The 18,915-nt window shown below is 47.9% G+C and overlaps 1 protein-coding gene across 5 annotated transcripts in view; it reads right to left on the minus strand.

The window, feature by feature from the left end:
* Positions 1-883: 883 nt before the first annotated feature.
* PTP4A3 (protein tyrosine phosphatase 4A3) overlaps positions 884-18,915 on the minus strand; it is a 98,324-nt gene continuing 80,292 nt past the window's right edge. For all 5 annotated transcript variants that reach the window (XM_060277567.2, XM_088676044.1, XM_088676043.1 and 2 more), the window contains 3 exons: positions 11,049-11,179; positions 8,782-8,856; positions 884-6,586 (listed from right to left, as the gene is read on the minus strand). In XM_060277567.2, the coding sequence (XP_060133550.1) occupies positions 6,469-6,586; positions 8,782-8,856; positions 11,049-11,179 (324 nt within the window). In that variant the 3' untranslated portion in view covers positions 884-6,468. The remainder of the gene's footprint in view (positions 6,587-8,781; positions 8,857-11,048; positions 11,180-18,915) is intronic.

Genomic DNA, 18,915 nt, shown 5'->3' on the forward strand with positions numbered 1-18,915 from the left:
TTAAGATAGAACCAAAGGTGCAGAAAGGTTGCTGACCCCCCCCCCCCCGCCCCAAACCAAGATAGCAGATAGAAATTAGCCAGGCACATTTTGTGATTGGCACGTGTCCAACTGCGACCACACGGAGATCTCTGGATGCCAGTGATCTGGTCTGACCCCTCCACCTGTCTGGTCCCCTCCAGCAGATCAGCAGAAGAGCTTATTCATTGCATTTATATTGCACCTTTTCCTTCAAGGACTACATGGTTCCCCCCCCAAAAAAGTTAATCCCTACAACGACCCTGTGAGGTAGGTTAAGGGACTGCAACAGACTCCAAGGTCACCTCGTGGGTTTCATGACAGAGGGGGGATTTGAACCCTGATCTCCCAGTTCCTAGGTCTGTCCCTCTAGCCACTACCCCCCATTGGCTTCTTAAAGGACTTCTGCTATGAAGCAGCTCTACAAAGTCAGTAAATAAATATGAGGAAAGCAAAATGTTACGTAGAAAAGGATCTGAAATATTTTCCATGAAGTTTGAATTTTATTCTGGATTCGTTTTCTTTGCTGTTTTAATGTGTTGTGAATAGCTTTGAGATAACCCCCCTTTAAAATATAAAGCCGTATAGAAATGAAATGAACAACAATAATTTTCGCAACAAAAAAAGGCACCTAGACATTATGTTGTGGTGACCACAATGTAAGTTTTAAAGTGCCACTTGGAGATTAGCTGATATATCTGGTTTTCTACCTAGAATGAGCAATTTAGGAGGCGTCTAAGCTCAGAGTTCAAACCACAATGACTTGGAAAGGAGTCAGATTGTGGTTATTTCAATGGACAGCTTCTAGTTTCACCGTAAGGGAAGGAGAGATAAATAAATAAATAAATACACTACAACACAAGAGTCTCATACAAAACAGTGAAGCCTTTTTATTTTTTAAATTTTCCTTTGTTGTTGCGGTCGGAGGCAAGGACAGCCTTATTACACTTTTAAGGAAACCTCTCACAACTAAAAAAAAGTGAATACTTTAAAAAAGGCATTGACAGTTTTACACAGGACTTGAGCAGAAAAACAGACAAGTTTTCACTTTTTTTTTTATAATTCTTCTTTTAAAAAAGGGTTATAAAGTGTCTGGACCTCGTTGGCGTCTACCAAAGTGATGCTTGCCCGATATAAAAGCACTGGGTATAATAGTAAAAACCAACAATAATAATTTAGCTATGGCTCAGAGGAAAAACGAACAAGCCAACAAAAAAAAAAATTGCCCCAAATAACTGTTCTCCGCCTAAAACAGCCTTCCCCAACCTGGCGCTCTATGTTCCGAATTACAACTCCCAGCTGAGGGCGGGGCTGATGGGAGTGGCAGGACGTCAAATTAGGGAAGGCAGACCAATGAACTAATGGCGCACCAAGTTTTTAAAAAAGGGAGCCATGGAAAATCCCACTGCTGAAGGCATCAGAAGGATCCTACGATGTATCTTTGGGAAAACACATTTAAAAAAGAAACATATTGAAGCCAGGCGTACCAGTCTGGAAACATGCCCCCTTGTGCCCTCAAGCTTACAGCAGGGATTAGAAGTTGCCCTCGATTAAAACATTAACCTTTCGCCAGCGATTTCACCAAGGTTTAATTCGCTTCCCCGCCGCCAGGGCAAGGCAAGGTGGGAGCTGTTTTTCCGTGACATCTTCCCACACTGGCCTGGGAACATTGGTGTGCCAGGAACGCTCTGCGTCGGGGCCAACTGCATGGCTGCCCCCCGCTTGCTCGGCCGCTTGGGGTCAGGTGATGCTTAAGCTAGGACACCCCCCCCCGTCGCGATAGCGCAAAAGCAGTGTGGGAAGAAGCCGGCGGAATTTAAGGCGCTCCCAGGCTGCTGGAAGATTGAACGGGGGTGTGAGGTCCATGTGGCGGAAGCCGTTCCAATTTCCTTCCTGCCAGGTCTGTCCCTTTCCTCCCCTCTCTTCCCAAAAGGCTCTTTCAATGCCCCGAAAGATGCCATCGGACCCCACCGTGCTGCACGTTCAATGCAATTGTTTGCTTTCAGGTGGGAAAAACCTGCGCATGGGGAAATGTTGGAAAAACTGTACACCCATCACTTCCAGGATGTTACATCGAGGGTGCAACAGAGGAGGGTCTGAGCAATTCTCTGGTTGCCTTGGGGTGGAACGACCCTTGGAGCTATGCTGGAAGCCCCCTTTCTCCCCTGATCTCGATCTCCTTGAACATAAAACGTCATTTCATCGCAAAGTTTGCATTAGCAGTTGGAAATCCCCCCTCTGAAACACATTATTGTCGTTTTTAATAATCATAATAATAGTAGAAAACACACACACCATTTAAATTCACATTCCTGGACATTGTAATGAGCCATATACCAGAGCTAAGAGGGTGTTTCAAATCCCCACTTTGGGCTGCAATGCCAGTGCACAGCGCCTTGAGATCTGCGGAGGAACATGATCACTTTTGCTTTACAACAGTCGGGAGAGAGAAATCACCTCTCCCAGTACCACACACACAAAAACCACAAGAGGCATTGCAAATTTATATATATGTTCCCCCCACCCTCCCTGCTAGAGGATACACGCAAGCTTTCGTTTTTTAAATTTGAATTCAAGATTTCCACACTATAAGGCTATTTAAAATGCTGGTATGTCTCGTGTCTGGGCTGAGCCGGAGCTCTGAAGTAAGGTCTGAAGACATTTTATGTGCTATGATTTTTTAAATTTTATTTTTCTAAAAAGAGACCTATGGGGGATTTTTATTTTGCAAAAGGTGCACGTTTGAGGGATAGAACAGCGCTTTTCGGAAAGGATCTTTAAAAAAAGTTGGCGCTTGTGCCCTTTTAAAGAACATTCTTGATGCAGCAGGTAGATAAAAATAACTTCCCCCTGCCTGGGCTGACCATTGCTCTCCACCCCCACCCGCCACCAGGTCGTGGTCTGCACAAATGGTGGTCACTTTTAATTTGAGGGAGGGCACTGTGTTCCCAGAGACTTCTCTTGGGCTCTGGAGCAAGCTGAGTGGCGGCCAGACTCTACCGTAAAGATGGCATCTCCAGGCTATGAAGTTTCACCACGTTTGGGTACATTATGTGCTGATGGCAGAAGGTTGCTAACTAGGGGCTAAAATGAGGAGCGAGCTTCTTGAAAGACCCCCTCAACCTGGAGGCTGGCAGTGACATACATGAACCGGAACAATGCTTCTCTCCTTGGAAGGGAAAACTACAAGCAACATTTAAAAAATAAAATTTAAAAAATTAAAACCAGGAGGTCAGGAACGGTCGGGTGAAGTTGTGTTGGCACGACCACCTCTTTCCGAGGCAGGCATCCCTTTCCTAATTTGCACCACTTGAGTCTGAGGGAAGAGGAAATCCATTATCTGAATGGTTCACATGGGAGGCAGGATGGGGGGGGGGAGGAGAATCCCAGCAGTGCACATGAAAGCCATATGCCAGAAGAGGCGGGTGGGCCGAGTCTTCTTTCTCCCTGACAGGCTAGCTGTCTACATGCAAGGATCCCATGTGCGTGAAAGCTTCCGCACAACACAGCCTCTCTGCCTGCAGCCTGAAACCCTGGGGAAATGGTGCAATCCTGCTTCTGCCACAATAGTTAGCCCAAATTCTGGCGCAGGCGCAAAGCCATGCACATTTTGTGCTGCGATCTGCTTGAGTCCACCCTAGTCAGCAAAGCTCCCCGCCCCAAGTCTCACCCCCCCAATTTGGTAGAAGCTCACCCAAAGCAGCTGCCTGCCTGCCCCCCCAAAAAAACTGTTCCATCCACCAAGTCACGCCCTTTGCAGGCTGAACAATTCCCACCCTTCCTCCACCCCATAACCTGCTGGCTGCACACTTGAGCTCTCAGCACAGGAAATCGCTCCCACCCACGCATGGAAGCTGCGAGCGATTTTTCACCAAGAGGACTGCACATTTATCGTCAACCGGAAGAAAGCTTTCTGGGCCAAGGAAGACAACCTTCAAAGTTTAAAAGCAAAAATGCTGAACTTTTTGCTTGAAGGTATTAAAAACGCAACTGAAACTTCTGCTACAAAACCAAGAGGGAAGCATTAGCTTCGCGGCATCTGCACCACAGCTGTGGGGTCTCTGTGGGCTGCGCATCTCAGATTGGGGCAAGTTCACCTTCAGAGCACTAATAATACCAAGGCTTACAGGGAGAGGCAGGGCAAATCTCAGTGCACGTTTGCCAAAAGCAAAGATCCTCAATTTGCTCATGGGGACTTTAATTCATCTATTTCCGACACGGATTACCACTTCAGCCAGGGTCTTCTGCATGCAGATGAAATGTGTGCACCTCCAAACAGTTGCATGACTGTGATAACATTGCATGCCACTCCGAAGTGCCAGAAAAGGAGGAGAGCGCACAAAAAGTGGCTATGTACTCAGAACTCCCATTTTTGGTAGCAAATCAAAACCAAGTTTCTGGATCTCATGACTTTTGAGCAATCCCTGAAGATTTTCACGATTTGGAAGTGTGGCTTCAGTAGCCAAGCTGCAAAATAGAGGACTAGGGAAACCAGAATGAGGCAAGAGGGACAGAATTATTATTCCTCACCCGCCCCCCTGGCAGTCCCCTGATTTCTTGGCCCATAATATATTGGGGGGTAGAATTGTTACCGTTGTTTTTTGCACCGAGGGGCACATAGCCTTAGTCCTCTTTCAGGGAAGAGACAGTGAGCGGCTCCCTAGAACAGCCATTTCCCTGCTGAGGAACGCCGAGGCAGAACGGATGCTTTGGGGGCTGTGATTTCTGCAATGCAGGAGGTTGGACTAGTTGACCCTTGGGGGTCCCTTCCAACTCTACAATTCTACGAATCCAGTATAGGACCAGCCGCTGCTGCTATTCTCACACAGCCCATTGCTGGGGCAGCAAATCTGCAGGAACCCAGATGGCAATGGCGCGATTTAGCTGCGCAAAGACAAAATCACCAGAAATAACTTGTGCGTTTAATAGAGATTAAAAATGTTAAGCATCAAAACAGAAGGTGTGGCTTGGGTGCTCTCGACAAGGGCAAAACCGCAGCACGGAAATGGATTTTAAATCTTCTGGTAACCTCCTCACAACCTGTGAAGAGTCAAGAGAAGATTTATTACTTCTCCTGGGTCAAGCTCCCTCTGTCTCTGAAAACTGGGCCTATGAGGTCCCGGGATCTCCCTGGGTGCCAAAATTACATCGCAGGCTCATTTATTCTTCTCCCGCGAAGTGGGATCTCCTCGCAAACTTCCCGCGACCACAGGAATAGCTGCAAGGGGCAAGAGCGGTTGCTATCTCCTGGCCTGATCTCTTCAGGCCTAGGGCGGAGAGAGGAATAAATTGTGCAGTCCTCCATGTCAAAACCCGGTGTCGTTCCATGCACGAAACAGTTTTCTCTGTCTCACGCCTCTTCCCAATTCCTGAGCCCAATGCCAAACATTCCTGAAGCCCTCTGTTCTCAGACCAAAAACCATTTTTTACTAGCTCCCTGCCTCCCCTGAACTCACTCTGTTTCTCGTGCAGGTAAGCCAAACCTTTGCCAATGAGATACAACCCTAGGATGTCCTTGCAAGGAGGGGCAAGGGTGGGAAATGGATGAGAGGAATTATAGCACCTGGGGGACGAAATCTCACAAGGTAGAACTATGGTGCCTTTGGCAGAGAGCCCGTTTGCTTTCCTGATGTGCATTGCAGAGAAATTTCCCTGTACCTTTCCCAAATGGAGTGAGGAACCCCCCCCCCTCATGGAGTTAGATCAAAGAGCAGGTCACCCAAGATGACCACAGGACTACCTTGCAAGAAAGGCTACTTTGCAAGAAGGTGGCAACTAAGCCATCACCCCATTACCCAATCGATGCCATCCCTCCGACCAAAGCCAGCTTTCCACCTGGGTTCCAGAAGGCCTGGCAAAAACTGTGGTGCCCACCAAGTCAATCTGAGACACCCCCCCGAGCAGAAAGGGGAGGCAGTGGCAGAGTGGCACTGCCAAAAGACAGCTTTTGGCTTGGTGGGTCGGAACCCACGCTGGCATCAGAGAGAGGGGAGGCAGTGGCAAAGGGTCTGAGCTACAAGAAGTCTATCCCACCCAAAGCAATCCCACTCGGCCCCTGCTGGGGCCTGCCCCTGCCTGGAAAGGAAGTTTTTTTGGGGGAGGATGTGGTGGTCCCAGATAGATACACCCCCGCACCAAGGAAAAAAAGCACAATTGCATTGTGGTTTGCCATCATCGCAAGGTACTCTTGGCAAGTGTTCTGCGAAGAGAGAGGGACCGGGGGGGGGGGGGGAACCAACAACATAATTTCTAGATTTTTTGCGGGGGGAACTCAGCCACCTTCCCTCCTAGGCTCAGATCCCAGCGCTGCCAGATTTGGCGCCGCCGAACAAGGGGAATCTGGCCAGGTGGGAAAGGTAGTCACCGCCTGTGACTTCAGAGATCAAGCCCTGTGTTTGTTTTTGCGGAGTTTGTGTGTGTGTGTGTTTTGGCAAGAGGCTATTACTGAGGTTACATGATGCAGCATTTGTTCTTGTGGTTCTGAGGGTCCTTGAAGCGCAGCCGCTGCTTGGGCCGGTACTTCTCCAGGTACGTCAGCTGCTTGCTGTTGATGGCTCCGCGGCGTTTCCTGGCGAGGCGAGAGAAGGGAGGGGATACAAAAAAAGCAAAGCTTTGGCGTGCTGGTCAAAAACACCTTGCAAGTGTTTGAACAGACACACATGGCTTCTTGACACCCCCCCCCCCCGGAGTAAAACCTTTCCTGCGGTCCTGGCCTACCAAGAGACGCTCACATGCCACAAGAAAAAGCTCTTTGCCAGCCCTAGTTGGGTGCTTCCGAGGCTGTGCAGCAGCAAAACTCTTTTCTTCCGCGGAGGGTCGGGGGAAAAGGGCTGCGGGTTGGTCGGAGCAGGCCCAGCTGCGCCCTCGACTCCAGATATGGGAGGGTGGGGCTTAGAAGCGAGACCCCCTGACGTTTACGGCCATTCAGCCCCTTCCCCAAGGTCCTTGTTCTGCCAAGAGCACGAGGGAAAGACTGAAGGAACAATCCCCGTTCCGTGGCCGGAGCAGAACACGCTAAGGAGATTAGAGGAAGGGATTGAGAACAGGGCGCCCAGCTGCAGCTCCTAAGGAGAGCTGGCTGCGATGAAGGGCTCACACAGCTATTACAGTTGCAAGCCAGGCGATGCGGCCAGATGGACAGTAATCCTCGCCGGATCCGGCCGGACAGTTTTCACTGGATTCCACACACACACACACCAGGTTCATTTTAGTCCTTCCCTAACCCCAGATGACTTTCTGGCAGGGCAACAACGCCCCTCTCCCCACAAATAACCCCCCTGAAAGGAAGAGGCGTGGGTGTGTGTGCCATGCGACAGCACAATGGGCTGCACCTCGGAGGGAGAGCAGTTGCTTGGCATGCAGAAGGCTCCCAATGGCATTGGTTATTGCAGAATTCTGCAGCTTCCCTTGCCATGGGATCAAAACATCCCTGACCCAGACTGACTGTTTCTCAGTAGATTGGCAGGGTCTCTCTTTAGATACTGTTTCTGCTAGCGATGTGGGATTTGGGGAAGGGTTGTAGCTCAGCCGGAGAGCATCTGCTCAGCATGCAGAACGCTCAGGGTTCAATCCCCCAAGGGCGTCTTAGGGTGCAGCTAGAAAAAGACTCCCTGCCCGAAAACCTCAAGAATGCTGCCAGTCAGTGTAGACAGCACTAAGTTAGAGAAGACCAATAGCCTGGCCTGTATAACACAGCTTCCTATATCGATGTGATGCTGTCACTGTTACAGGATTACAGGAATCCTCTTGCATCTTTGCATGGGAAAGGTTAGCCTCTCAGGGAGAACAAGGCTAAGCTAAATCCTACTTCTTGATACGCTAGCTTTCTCCATTTAGGTTTTCTGCCGCCGTAGGAAGGGCATTCATTAGATGTGACACACTGCTTAGGACTATGAAGCGGTACAGCCACTTCTATGACTCCAGCGGAGTAGAATGATAGAATCTTAAGAGTGGGAAGGGGCCCCAAGGGTCATCCAGCCCAACCCCCTGCTACACAGGAATCTCAACTAAGCATCCGTGACAGGTGGCCATCCAACCTCTGCTTTAAAAAACCTCCAAGGAAGGAGAGTCCACCACCTTCTGAGGGAGACCGTTCCACTGCCAAACAGATCGCTACTGTCAGAAAGTTCTTCCCGATGTTTAGCAACAGGACCAGAACTGAGATCATCATCAGGTATGTCGAGAGTTGAGTTGTTGAGGACAGGAGGAGAAAGCTGAGTGGCTTGTCATAACAAAAGCCAGCCCCCTAAAGTCAGTCCATTTACAACCCAAGCAGTATATACCCATTACCTTGATCAACTATGGAAGACCAAGGATGGGGTCCAAAAGCTGCGTCTTGAGACATGGGAGTGCCCAGAAACATTTTACAAAGTGCTTTTCAAAGTCCCCTCCGTAGCACAAGAGCAATTTTGGGGAGGAGGGGGAAGACTGCTGTTTAAATTTCCATGAGCCTTGGATCCTGGCCATAAACAAACAGCTTTGTCTGTGTAAATTTGTAGATCAAGTTCTGATTCATTCAGCTAAACCGAAATAAAGAGTTAAAGAGAAGGGGGGGGGGAAGAGACACTCGTCCCAGCCTTCTTTTATGAGTCTGCACCCAATCGGCTTTCTGAGTGGAACGCACCCATGCCAGCGAGCCGCACTCTCGTCATTTTTGGTGCGTTCCTTAGGCCGAACGACCCCTGCCTTTTCCATAAGTTCTCCCCACAAGCATCAAACCAGCCTGGGAACGCTGGGCAATTGATCTGGATCAGAGGCACTTACTGTCTAATAAACTGAATGGCATCTTCGTATTTCATCCCGCTCTCAATCAGCGCCAGCGCGACAAGAACCGGAGCTCTGGTTAAAGAGAGAGAGAGAGAGAGAGAGAGAGAGAGAGAGAGAGAGAGAGAGAGGATTAAACTATCGCACTAGAAAGAAGAAAGAGGGTTCAACTAGAGAAAAACGACTGGCATTTTTAATTTTGCAGGGGGGAGGAGGAGGAGGAAGGCACAGGACTTCATTCACAGCTGCAGTAAACGTAATTAAACACACATCCCTTTCCAACTTGAGCATTTAGATATTTACAGCTGGTTAAAGCCCTGCACAGGCCCTTGTCACTCTCCCTATAAGCCTAGATGGTTGCCTCTTTGGCATTTTGCTCTATGCTTGCACCTCACACTTTTTTCTTCCTAAAAAGTAAGGAGAAATGTCTGTGCGTCTTATGGAGTGAATGCGGGAATGGAGCTGAATTGCCCAGGGGCAAAAAGCAGATGCTTTTTTTTTTTTAAAAAAAGAAAGAGCTAAAGGCTAGCAAGAGGGAAAGAGGATTGCAAGAGATCGGGGAGGGAGATAAGGGACACTAGCTCCCTTCCGCCCCGCCCCCTTGTCCAGGCCTCCATTGTTGAATGTTCTGCAGAGGGAGGCTGTTTGTTTCCCCAGCAACATGTGACTGGCTGATTGGATATACTGGCTGATTAGATTATCAGAAGCTGCAGAACTCTTGAGTTGAACAGGATTTTTTTCCCTTTGCACAGTAACCTCAACAACTTTGAGCTGATCTTTTAAAAATGGGGCTTTCCCTCTTTCCAAAAGAACCTGCACAATTGTGAGCTGACCCCCCCCCCCAAAACGGGGCTTCCCTGCTTTCCTCCTCAGAAAACTAAGTGCGACTTATGGTCCGGTGCGTCTTATGGAGCGAAAAATACGGTGTTGCCCCGGACCGGTTTGAAGCCCGTATCATGATCTTGTTTCATAACACATTTTGGCTTCCGTCATGATCTCTTCAGCTGGGGGATGGGTGGGTTTTCATCTTGGGGGGTGGGGGTGGATAGCCATCTGTCATGGACATTTCAGTTGAAATTCCTGGAGTGCCCCCTCCCACAATATGATCTAGCTGAGATAGAACTGCAGAGTTGGAGGAGTCATCTTGACCCAACCCCCTGCATTGCAGAGCTCAAATAAATCATACATGACAGGTGGCAATATCCTTCTCCAGTCTAAACAGACCCAGCTCCTTTAAACGCTCCTCATAGGGCTTGGTCTCCAGACCCTTGATCATCTTGGTCGCCCTCCTCTGCACACCTTCCAGCTTGTCAACATCATTCTTAAACTGTGCTGCCCAGAATTGGGCACAGTATTCGCCTGAGTGGTGCATGCTCTGGTTATCTCCCGCTAGGACTACTGCAATGCGGTCTACGTGGGGCTACCTTTGAAGGTGACCTGGAAACTACAACTAATCCAGAATGTGGCAGCTAGACTGGTGACTTCGAGCGGCCACCGAGACCACACAACACCAGTCCTGAAAGACCTACATTGACTCCCAGTACATTTCCGAGCACAATTCAAAGTGTTGGTGCTGATCTTGAAAGCCCTAAACGACCTCGGCCCAGTATACCTGAAGGAGCGTCTCCACCCCCATTTTTCTGCCCGGACACTGAGGTCCAGCTCCGAAGGCCTTCTGGTGGCTCCCTCACTGTGAGAAGTGAGGTTACAGGGAACCAGGCAGAGGGCATTCTCGGTAGTGGCACCCGCCCTGTGGAATGCCCTCCCATCAGATGTCAAGGAAATAAACAACTATTTGACTTTTAGAAGACATCTGAAGGCAATCCTGTTTGGGGGTGTTTTTAATGTTTGATGTCTTATGGTGTTTTTAATATTCTGTTGGCAGCCCCCCAGAGTGGCTGGGGAATGAATGAATAAATTATTACTATTACTATTATTATTAGACAATTATTTCCCTTGATCTAGTCCTGGGTTTCCAAAACGTGGGTCTCCAGCTCTCTTTGGACTACAACTCCCATCATCCCTGACCACGGGTCTTGCTAGCTAGGGATGATGGAAGCTGTAGTCCAAAAAAGACCCAAGTTTGGGAAACCCCCATCTAGTCTGACCCCTGGAAATGCAGGATTCTTCCGTCCAATGCGGGGCCTGAACCCACGACCCTGAGATGAAGAGCCTCATACTTTCCCGAGAGAAGAATGGCCCGACTTAGACTGAGGGGAGTTCCATGTATTCACAGGCTCTTTTGAGAGTGGCAAGCTCCGGCTTACCGTCCCAGGCCAGCCACGCAATGGACAGCCACACAGCAGCCGGGGTCTTCACAGAACTTTGTTTTCAGCAGGTTGAGCCAGTCGTCCACAATCTTGGTGGGTGGCGGAGCACCGTCGTCAAAGGGCCAGTCCTGGAGAAGAAGGGGCAGAGAGAGAGGGGGGGGAGTTATTCTCAGAATTACTCTAAGCACCCTAATGAGACTGATACCGATGAACTGGAAGAATAGAGATACGATTCCCCTTAATTAATGGCTTTGGCAACCTAACAACATATGAACATAACAATATACGTTGTTGTTTTTTTACAAGCAGTTTACAGTGGTACCTCTGGTTGCGAACGGGATCCGTTCTGGAGGCCCATTCGCAACCTGAAAAGGCTGCATCCTGAAGTGCTGCGTCTGCGCAGGCATGTGACATAATTCGGCGCTTCTGCGCATAGCACGATTTAGCGTTTCTGTGCATGCATGCACGCCGAACCCGGAAGTACCCTGTTCCGGGACATCTGGGTTCGGCGCGTCCGTATCCCGAAAAGATGCATCCTGAAGCAGACGTAACATGAGGTATGACTGTGTTGATTTTATATATATCATAAACACATTTTAAAACCGTAACATCTTGCTTTCCACTCCCCTTCTTGGTTCCATTATTTTATACTTGTTCATGCACGTCTATAACACCTTATATTTTTAACAATCCATTTTTAAAACCTTCTCCGTTGTGATATCAGTTCCATAATTTCTGACCTGGCAATATATCGCAAATCAAGATGCGTGTGTTTCGTGTGCTACGCGAAAAAAACACAACGCAGGAAAAAACTGTGCAGCCAGCCAATGCACAGCTCCATCCTTATTTCAGACATCGTGATATATCAGTACATCACAATACAGATGTAATATACAGAGACTTTCTTTGGATAAATACAATGATATTTGGAGTGAGTTTTACACAAACTATATTAGGTTATTGATAACTATATGTGTATTAAGGACAGGGCATAAAGTAATAATCTGAAGGCAATCCTGTTTAGGGAAGTTTTTAATGTTTGATGTTTAATCATGTTTTTAATATTCTGTTGGAAGCTACCCACAGTGGCTGGGGAAACCCCGTCAGATGGGTGCGGTATAAATATATTATTATTATTATTATTATTATTATTCCATAACAATCTATAGAAATGTAACTTTTTTCTCCTTTTCATTTTTCCATTCTTCTTTGTCACACTATCCTTCCATAAATCAAATTCTTCCAATACTGTAAAATATATTTTTAGAAGAGCTTTGGAGAGCTTCTGCCATTCAGTGCAGACAAAACTGAGCCAGACGGGACGTGGGTCTGACTATATAACACACCGTTCCTGGTTGCTAGGTGCTATGTGGCATGGGATAAATCCGTCTGGATTTCACTGTGCAACCGTGTTGGGATCATCCACGAGTTCCAGGGTTGACAAAAGGATTTCAGCCCTGGACTGATTCCACCCCTTTGCAAACAAGAGCACACACAGGCACACGAAAAACCTTCTGCACCATAAACGGCCACCGAACGAAGACAGGCTTGGATAGGAAAGGGAACAGGGAGGAGGCGGGGGGCAGCCAAGCCTGAAGAAGGCTTTCTCCCAGGGGGCCTGCGATAAATCCACTGGTTGTGCGTAATCGGCGAGGCACCGACCCAAGGAGGAGGTTTCACAGATGCAGCTCGTAAATAGTTCATTTCTAGGACGCGGCCCGTCTTCTCTCCGGGCTACGGAGACCTGGAACGCAGGCTCTTATGAGCAGCCTTGCAGCAGAGCCCGTTTTGCAAAAATGAGAAAGAAAAGCCTGTCAGCAACAACCCCCCCCCCCCGAAAAAGCAAGATTGGTGCCCTCAAAGAGGGTTGCGGAGAGAGAGAGAAAGGGAAAAGACAAAACTCCGAGTGATCTGATTTCTCTCTGGAGCCCCAAAGCTGCATCTTGCAAACAGGCTTGCTCTCTCTTCTTGCGCACAGTGAGAAAATGTTTGCAAGCTGGCCGGTGTCCAGGGGTGGACCGAGAGGCAGCTCTCGACAAGCTGCCCATTTAGAACGGGTTTGGGGTTAGGCAGGGGGAAGAGACAGAGAGAGAGAGAGAGAGAGAGAGAGAGAGAGAGAGAGAGAGAGAGAGAGAGAGAGGAGTTCACCAACCAAGCCTCTGCGGATCCTTTCCAAGGACCGGGCGGGTCGGGGAGGAAAAGGGCTATCCAAGGTAAATAGGACAGCCAGTTTTCAGGCTCCTGGCCGCAAAACGCGATGTGAGGCCGATAAGGAGGAAACCACAATGTTGCCTTGTTCGACGTGAAACGAGAACCATGTGGGGGACGCAATCCCCACCGGCACTCGCACAAAGCAGAAACAGATTCAGGTGCATGAAAGCCCCCTTTTGTTTCGTCTCTTAAGAACAAGGAAGCAGGATGTTGAGAACGTGTGTGCAGGGGGAGGGACGATCCCAGAACGAGAGTTAAAACGGCTCCACGTGTCCAAAATTCAGTGGTGGACTTTGGGCTTTGAAATTTCAGTGGTGCCCAGTGTGACGCCAAAATTGGGTGCCTCCACCTTGCCCGCCATTGTTGGGGCACCCAGGGCAGGCAAAGCAGTCAAGCACCCCTGTATTTGCCTCTGCCAAAATTTCACTTGCCATTCGTTTATTGCATTTATGTATCACCATTTTCTTCCAAGGAGCCTAAGGTGGTGCAGATGCCACACCCCCCCTTGCAAAAAATAAAATAAAAATCCATCCTCACAACAACCATGCAAAAATGCATCGCAGGGGGTTGGGCTAAATGACCCTCGAGGGTCCCTCCCAACTCTACGAATAACAGCAGCAACATACACCCCAGCACAACAACGATGTACACACAACACAACTCATCGGCTGCAACCGAATGCTATTCTCAAGCCTAATTTCAGCGAGGGGGGGGGAGGGTTGGTAGAGGGTGTGACTATGCTAATACAACAAAGAGAAAAAAGCGGGGTCAAGTTATGTGGAAGAGGGTTCCTCCATCCTCTCAGCCACCCCAACATTTCGTGCCCTGGGAAACAGTGTTAGAAACTCGGATATGTAAGCTATTTGCCAAATGACACCTTAAACCCTAGGTTATGGTCGGTACAACCAAATGTCTAGGCACAATTTTCCCCCTTGTGGGATTTTCCCCTTGTGGACTACTGCAATGCGCTCTACGTGGGGCTACCTTTGAAGGTGACCCGGAAACTGCAATTAATCCAGAATGCGGCAGCTAGACTAGTGACTGGGATCGGCCGCCGGGACCACATAACACCGGTCCTGAGAGATCTACACTGGCTCCCAGTACGTTTCCGAGCACAATTCAAAGTGTTGGTACTGACCTTTAAAGCCCTAAACGGCTTCGGTCCCGTATACCTGAAGGAGCGTCTCCACCCCCACCATTCAGCCCGGACACTGAGATCCAGCACCGAGGGCCTTCTGGCGGTTCCCTCATTGCGAGAAGTGAGGTTACAGGGAACCAGACAGAGGGCCTTCTCGCTAGTGGCACCCGTCCCGTGGAACGCCCTCCCAGCAGATGTCAAGGCAATAAGTAACTATTTTACTTTTAGAAGACAACTGAAAAACTCCCCCTGTTTAGGGAAGTTTTTAATGTTTAATGCTGTACTGTTTTAATATTCGGTTGGAAGCCGCCCAGAGTGGCTGGGGAAACCCAGCCAGATGGGCGGGGTATAAATAATAATTTATTTATTTATTTATCATCACCATCAATTTCATTTCTATAGCGCTTTATATTTTAAAGGGGAAAAAATCTCAAAGCGGTTTTCAACACCTTAAAACTTCAAATGAACCAACCTGGAATAAAACACAAGCTCCAAGGAGAATATTTCAGATCCGTCTCTAAGTGACATTTTTGCTTTCCCCGTATTTATCTCCCTACTTAATTGATAGAGCTGCCCCATAGCAGAATGACTCTAGAAAGGCAGGGTGGTGTAGTGGTTAAAGTGTTGGACTAGGGCCTGGGAGTCCAGGGTTGAGATCCCCACTCAGTGCAGACAACACTGAGCCTGATGGACCAACGGTCGGATTCAGTACCAGACTGCTTCTCATGCTCTTAACTTGCAGGAACTACTTCATTAGCCTCAGGCATCTGAATCGGCCTTTGGAGGAGCCGATTTGCTCCAGCACAAAAAACAGCAGAGATGCTACTGGATCAGGCCAGTGACCCATCGAGTCCAGCATCCTATTCTCCCGAGTGGAACAGCCCTCTCTCCCATCCTGCTTTTCCCGGGTGGGTACACATGCCTCACTCACGTGTTGCAGTAAGCAAACATCAAGCCAAACTATGGCTTACTGGCACTGTGAGGATGTGCTGGTTCCTTCTGCTCCTCTGCTGTGCCCAGGAAGAGCTCGTTTCTCGCTCACCATGAGCTGTAGCTAAGAATAAGCCTTGACAGCAGCCCACCCCACGTCTTCCTTATTTATTGAGATTTACAAACAATGACAGATCGTGAAGCTGAAGCTCCAATACTTTGGCCAGCTCATGAGAAGAGAAGACTCCCTGGAAAAGACCCTGATGTTGGGAAAGATGGAGGGCACTAGGAGAAGGGGACGACAGAGGACGAGATGGTTGGCCAGTGTTCTTGAAGCTACCAACATAAGTTTGACCAAACTGCGGGAGGCAGTGCAAGACAGGAGTGCCTGGCGTGCTCTGGTCCATGGGGTCACGAAGAGTCGGACACGACTAAACAACAACAACACAAACAATGAACCTGAAGGGACAAGCAGTACATTATTATTATTATTATTATTATTATTATTATTAGGCAGATTGTGCAAATAAAAGCTCAAAGGGACTCTGCCGCCTGCCTCTGTGCCTTCTATTTTTACCCAAATCCTGCCCTGCCTTAGCTCCTTGACAGTTAATCGCCTTATGCCAGGCTCACAAAGTCTGGCCCGTGCCTCCGGATGAAATCTTCGCTCCCAGCTACACCCCTTCGCCTTGGCTCATCTGCCAGCCACTCGTAACAACACCCCATCTTAAGGGATTTCTCCCTCCGCCCCGATAAGACTCTGAAGCAGGTTTCTCGTGCTAATTTTGCAGTGTTTATCACAATCGATATTTATTAATCCGAACGACTGATGGATTTTATTGCATTTATATCCCACTTCCCCCCCCCCCAAGGAGATCAAAGTTGCATGCTCCCCTCAATCCTCATTACAACCCTGTGAGGTAGGTTAGACTGAGAGGCTTGACTTGACTCCAAGGTCACCCAGTGAGCTCCGTGGTTGAGCTTGGGATTTGAACCCTGGTCTCCCAGGTCCAACACTCTAACTGCTAAACCACCAGTGGCTCTACCTCTCTTGAGTGGGCTATCGGTGCCGCAAGCTAAAAATAAAACAAAAATTGTGGTACGGCACAGGTGCTAAAATAAAAAATAAATAGGCAGCACAGCTGGAGAGATGGGTGCCATAAAGTATGTTTTTCTACAGAACTCCATTCCTGATGGCCGTTTCCGGCACGGGGCAAGGGAAGTTTTGCAATCTGCTCCTGGACTGCAAAAAAACGGTCCTTGGAATTGACAGCAACCCCCCGGGTCTCCACTTAGCCAAAATCACCATCGCAGATCTAACGGTTGGATAGGCACACGCAGGAGGCTACGAAGCGAACTGCGTCAAAAAAGGTATTTCATTGTTAATCTACAGGTGGAAACCTTCGATTCCAAGTCCCTTGATCTGCTCCTGGTGCGAATGCATGCACAGGTCACAATTCCTCCGCAGCACAAAAAGCGCATTGCGCGCAGAATTATCCGCTAATTTTGGTTACTTCGAAAAATGTTTGGAAGCTACTAAGTGCGCTCCTAAAATCAACATGGAAAAGGGGCTCAGCTTTCACTCATACTTTTTTTATATAAAAAAAATAAGCTTCTAGTCCATATGGCCGTGGAGATACGCTTGAAGCTACTTGGCGACGACTGCTGAAATTGCAGGAAGTGAGAAATGGTTGAATATGTTTTTGGGTGGTGGTTTTGATGCTCTGCATAGCTCTTCCCAAAGACCAACCAAACCATTTCTTAAAAATTATTGTTACAGGTAGGTAGCCGTGTTGGTCTGAGTCGAAGCAAAATAAAAAAATTCCTTCAGTAGCACCTTAAAGACCAACTAAGTTTTTATTTTGGTATGAGCTTTCGTGTGCATGCACACTTCTTCAGATACACTAGAAACAGAAGTGTCAGACCCTATATATATACAGAGGGTGGTAGGGGTGGGTGGGAATGGGAGATGGGCTGATGGGAGTGGTAAACCTGTAGATGGGTGTTAATGGCTGCTGATGGCTGCAATTAGTCCTGGGTTGAGGTGCTAAAGAAAGCTTGATCATGCATAATGAGATAAGAAATAATGAGATAAAGCTCATACCAAAATATAAACTTAGTTGGTCTTTAAGGTGCTACTGAAGGAATTTTTTTATTAAAAATTATTATTATTATTTGCAAAATAGTAAAGATTAAAAGAGTTTTAAAACCTAAGAAGAGACCTTAACTATACTTAACTGGCCAGATACCCTGTTTCTCATATTTTAAGACATACCCATAAAATAAGCCATAGCAGGATTTTTAAGCATTCAAGGAATATAAGCCATACCCCGAAAATAAGACATAGTGATAGGCGCAGCAGCAATGCCGGCCGCGGCAGGAGGAGGAAAAAAAATAAGACATCCCTTGAAAATAAGCCATAGTGTGTATTTTTGAGAAAAAAATAAATATAAGACATGTCTTATAATATGAGAAACACGGTACCACCATGAGAGCAAATACCACCTGGAATTCTGTGTACAATTATGGGCACCGCAATTTCAGAAGGGTGTTGACAAGCTGGAACCAGTGCTAGAAGGAACCAGTGGGATAGGAATGCTAGGAGCCATGTGGCATCTCCTATCCAGTTTCAAAAGGCCGGTTGGCAGTTATAAAAAGCGACTGGTGCCCAGCTCATTTCGAACGCTGAGCATATTTAGCCTGGAAAAGAGGAGATATGATAGCCATCTTCAAATCTCTCAAGGGCTGTCCCATGGAAGAGGGAACAAGCTTGTTTCTCCTGCTCTGGAGGGTAGGACTCGAACCAGTGGCTTCAAGTTACAAGAAAGGATTCTGAAAGCAAAAGCTGTTCACAGTAGAACTGTCTCCCTCGGGAGTTACTGCTCTCTCCTTCCTTGGAGGTTTTTAAGCCGAGGTTGGATGGCCATCTGACATGGATACTCTAGCTGGGATTCCTGCATTGCAGGGGGTTGGACTAGATGACCCTTGGGGGTCCCTTCCAACTATGATTCTATGAAATCTTCATGAATGATCAACAAAATGGATGTCCAGGGGCCACCACTGAGTCTTTTGCTGGGAAGGAGGCAGGTGCTTCTCGCATTGCCTAGGTACATTGGTACCTTGGTTCTCAAATGCCTTGGTACTCAAACAACTTGGAACCCAAACACTGCAAACCCACAACTAAGTGTTCCGTTTTGCGAACTTTTTTCGGAAGCCGGAAGTGCTCCGTTTTGAGTGTTACGCTTCCATTTTGAATGTTACGCTGAGGTCTGTCTGTTTCTGCTATTTATTTTGCGTTTTTGTTTGTGTGACTGTGTGGAACCCAGCTCAGTTACTGACCGACTGACTGATTGTCCTACTGCAGGACATAGTTTATTGCTTTCATTTTATGGTCTCAATTCATGTTAAATTGCTGTTTTAGGGGTTGTCTTTAAAAATCTGGAACAGATTTATCCAAAAGCGCGCCTTGGTTTTGGAATGGACTTCTGGAATGGATTAAGTTTGAGAACCAAGGTACCACTGTACTGCTTCTCAGATATTACCAAAATTCCTGTGCCTCCCGACTTTTGGGAAGCAAATTGCCCT

The sequence above is a fragment of the Zootoca vivipara genome, chromosome 8 (genome assembly GCF_965207765.1).
Source record: "Zootoca vivipara chromosome 8, rZooViv2.hap1.1, whole genome shotgun sequence".
Taxonomy (NCBI): Eukaryota; Metazoa; Chordata; class Lepidosauria; order Squamata; family Lacertidae; genus Zootoca; species Zootoca vivipara.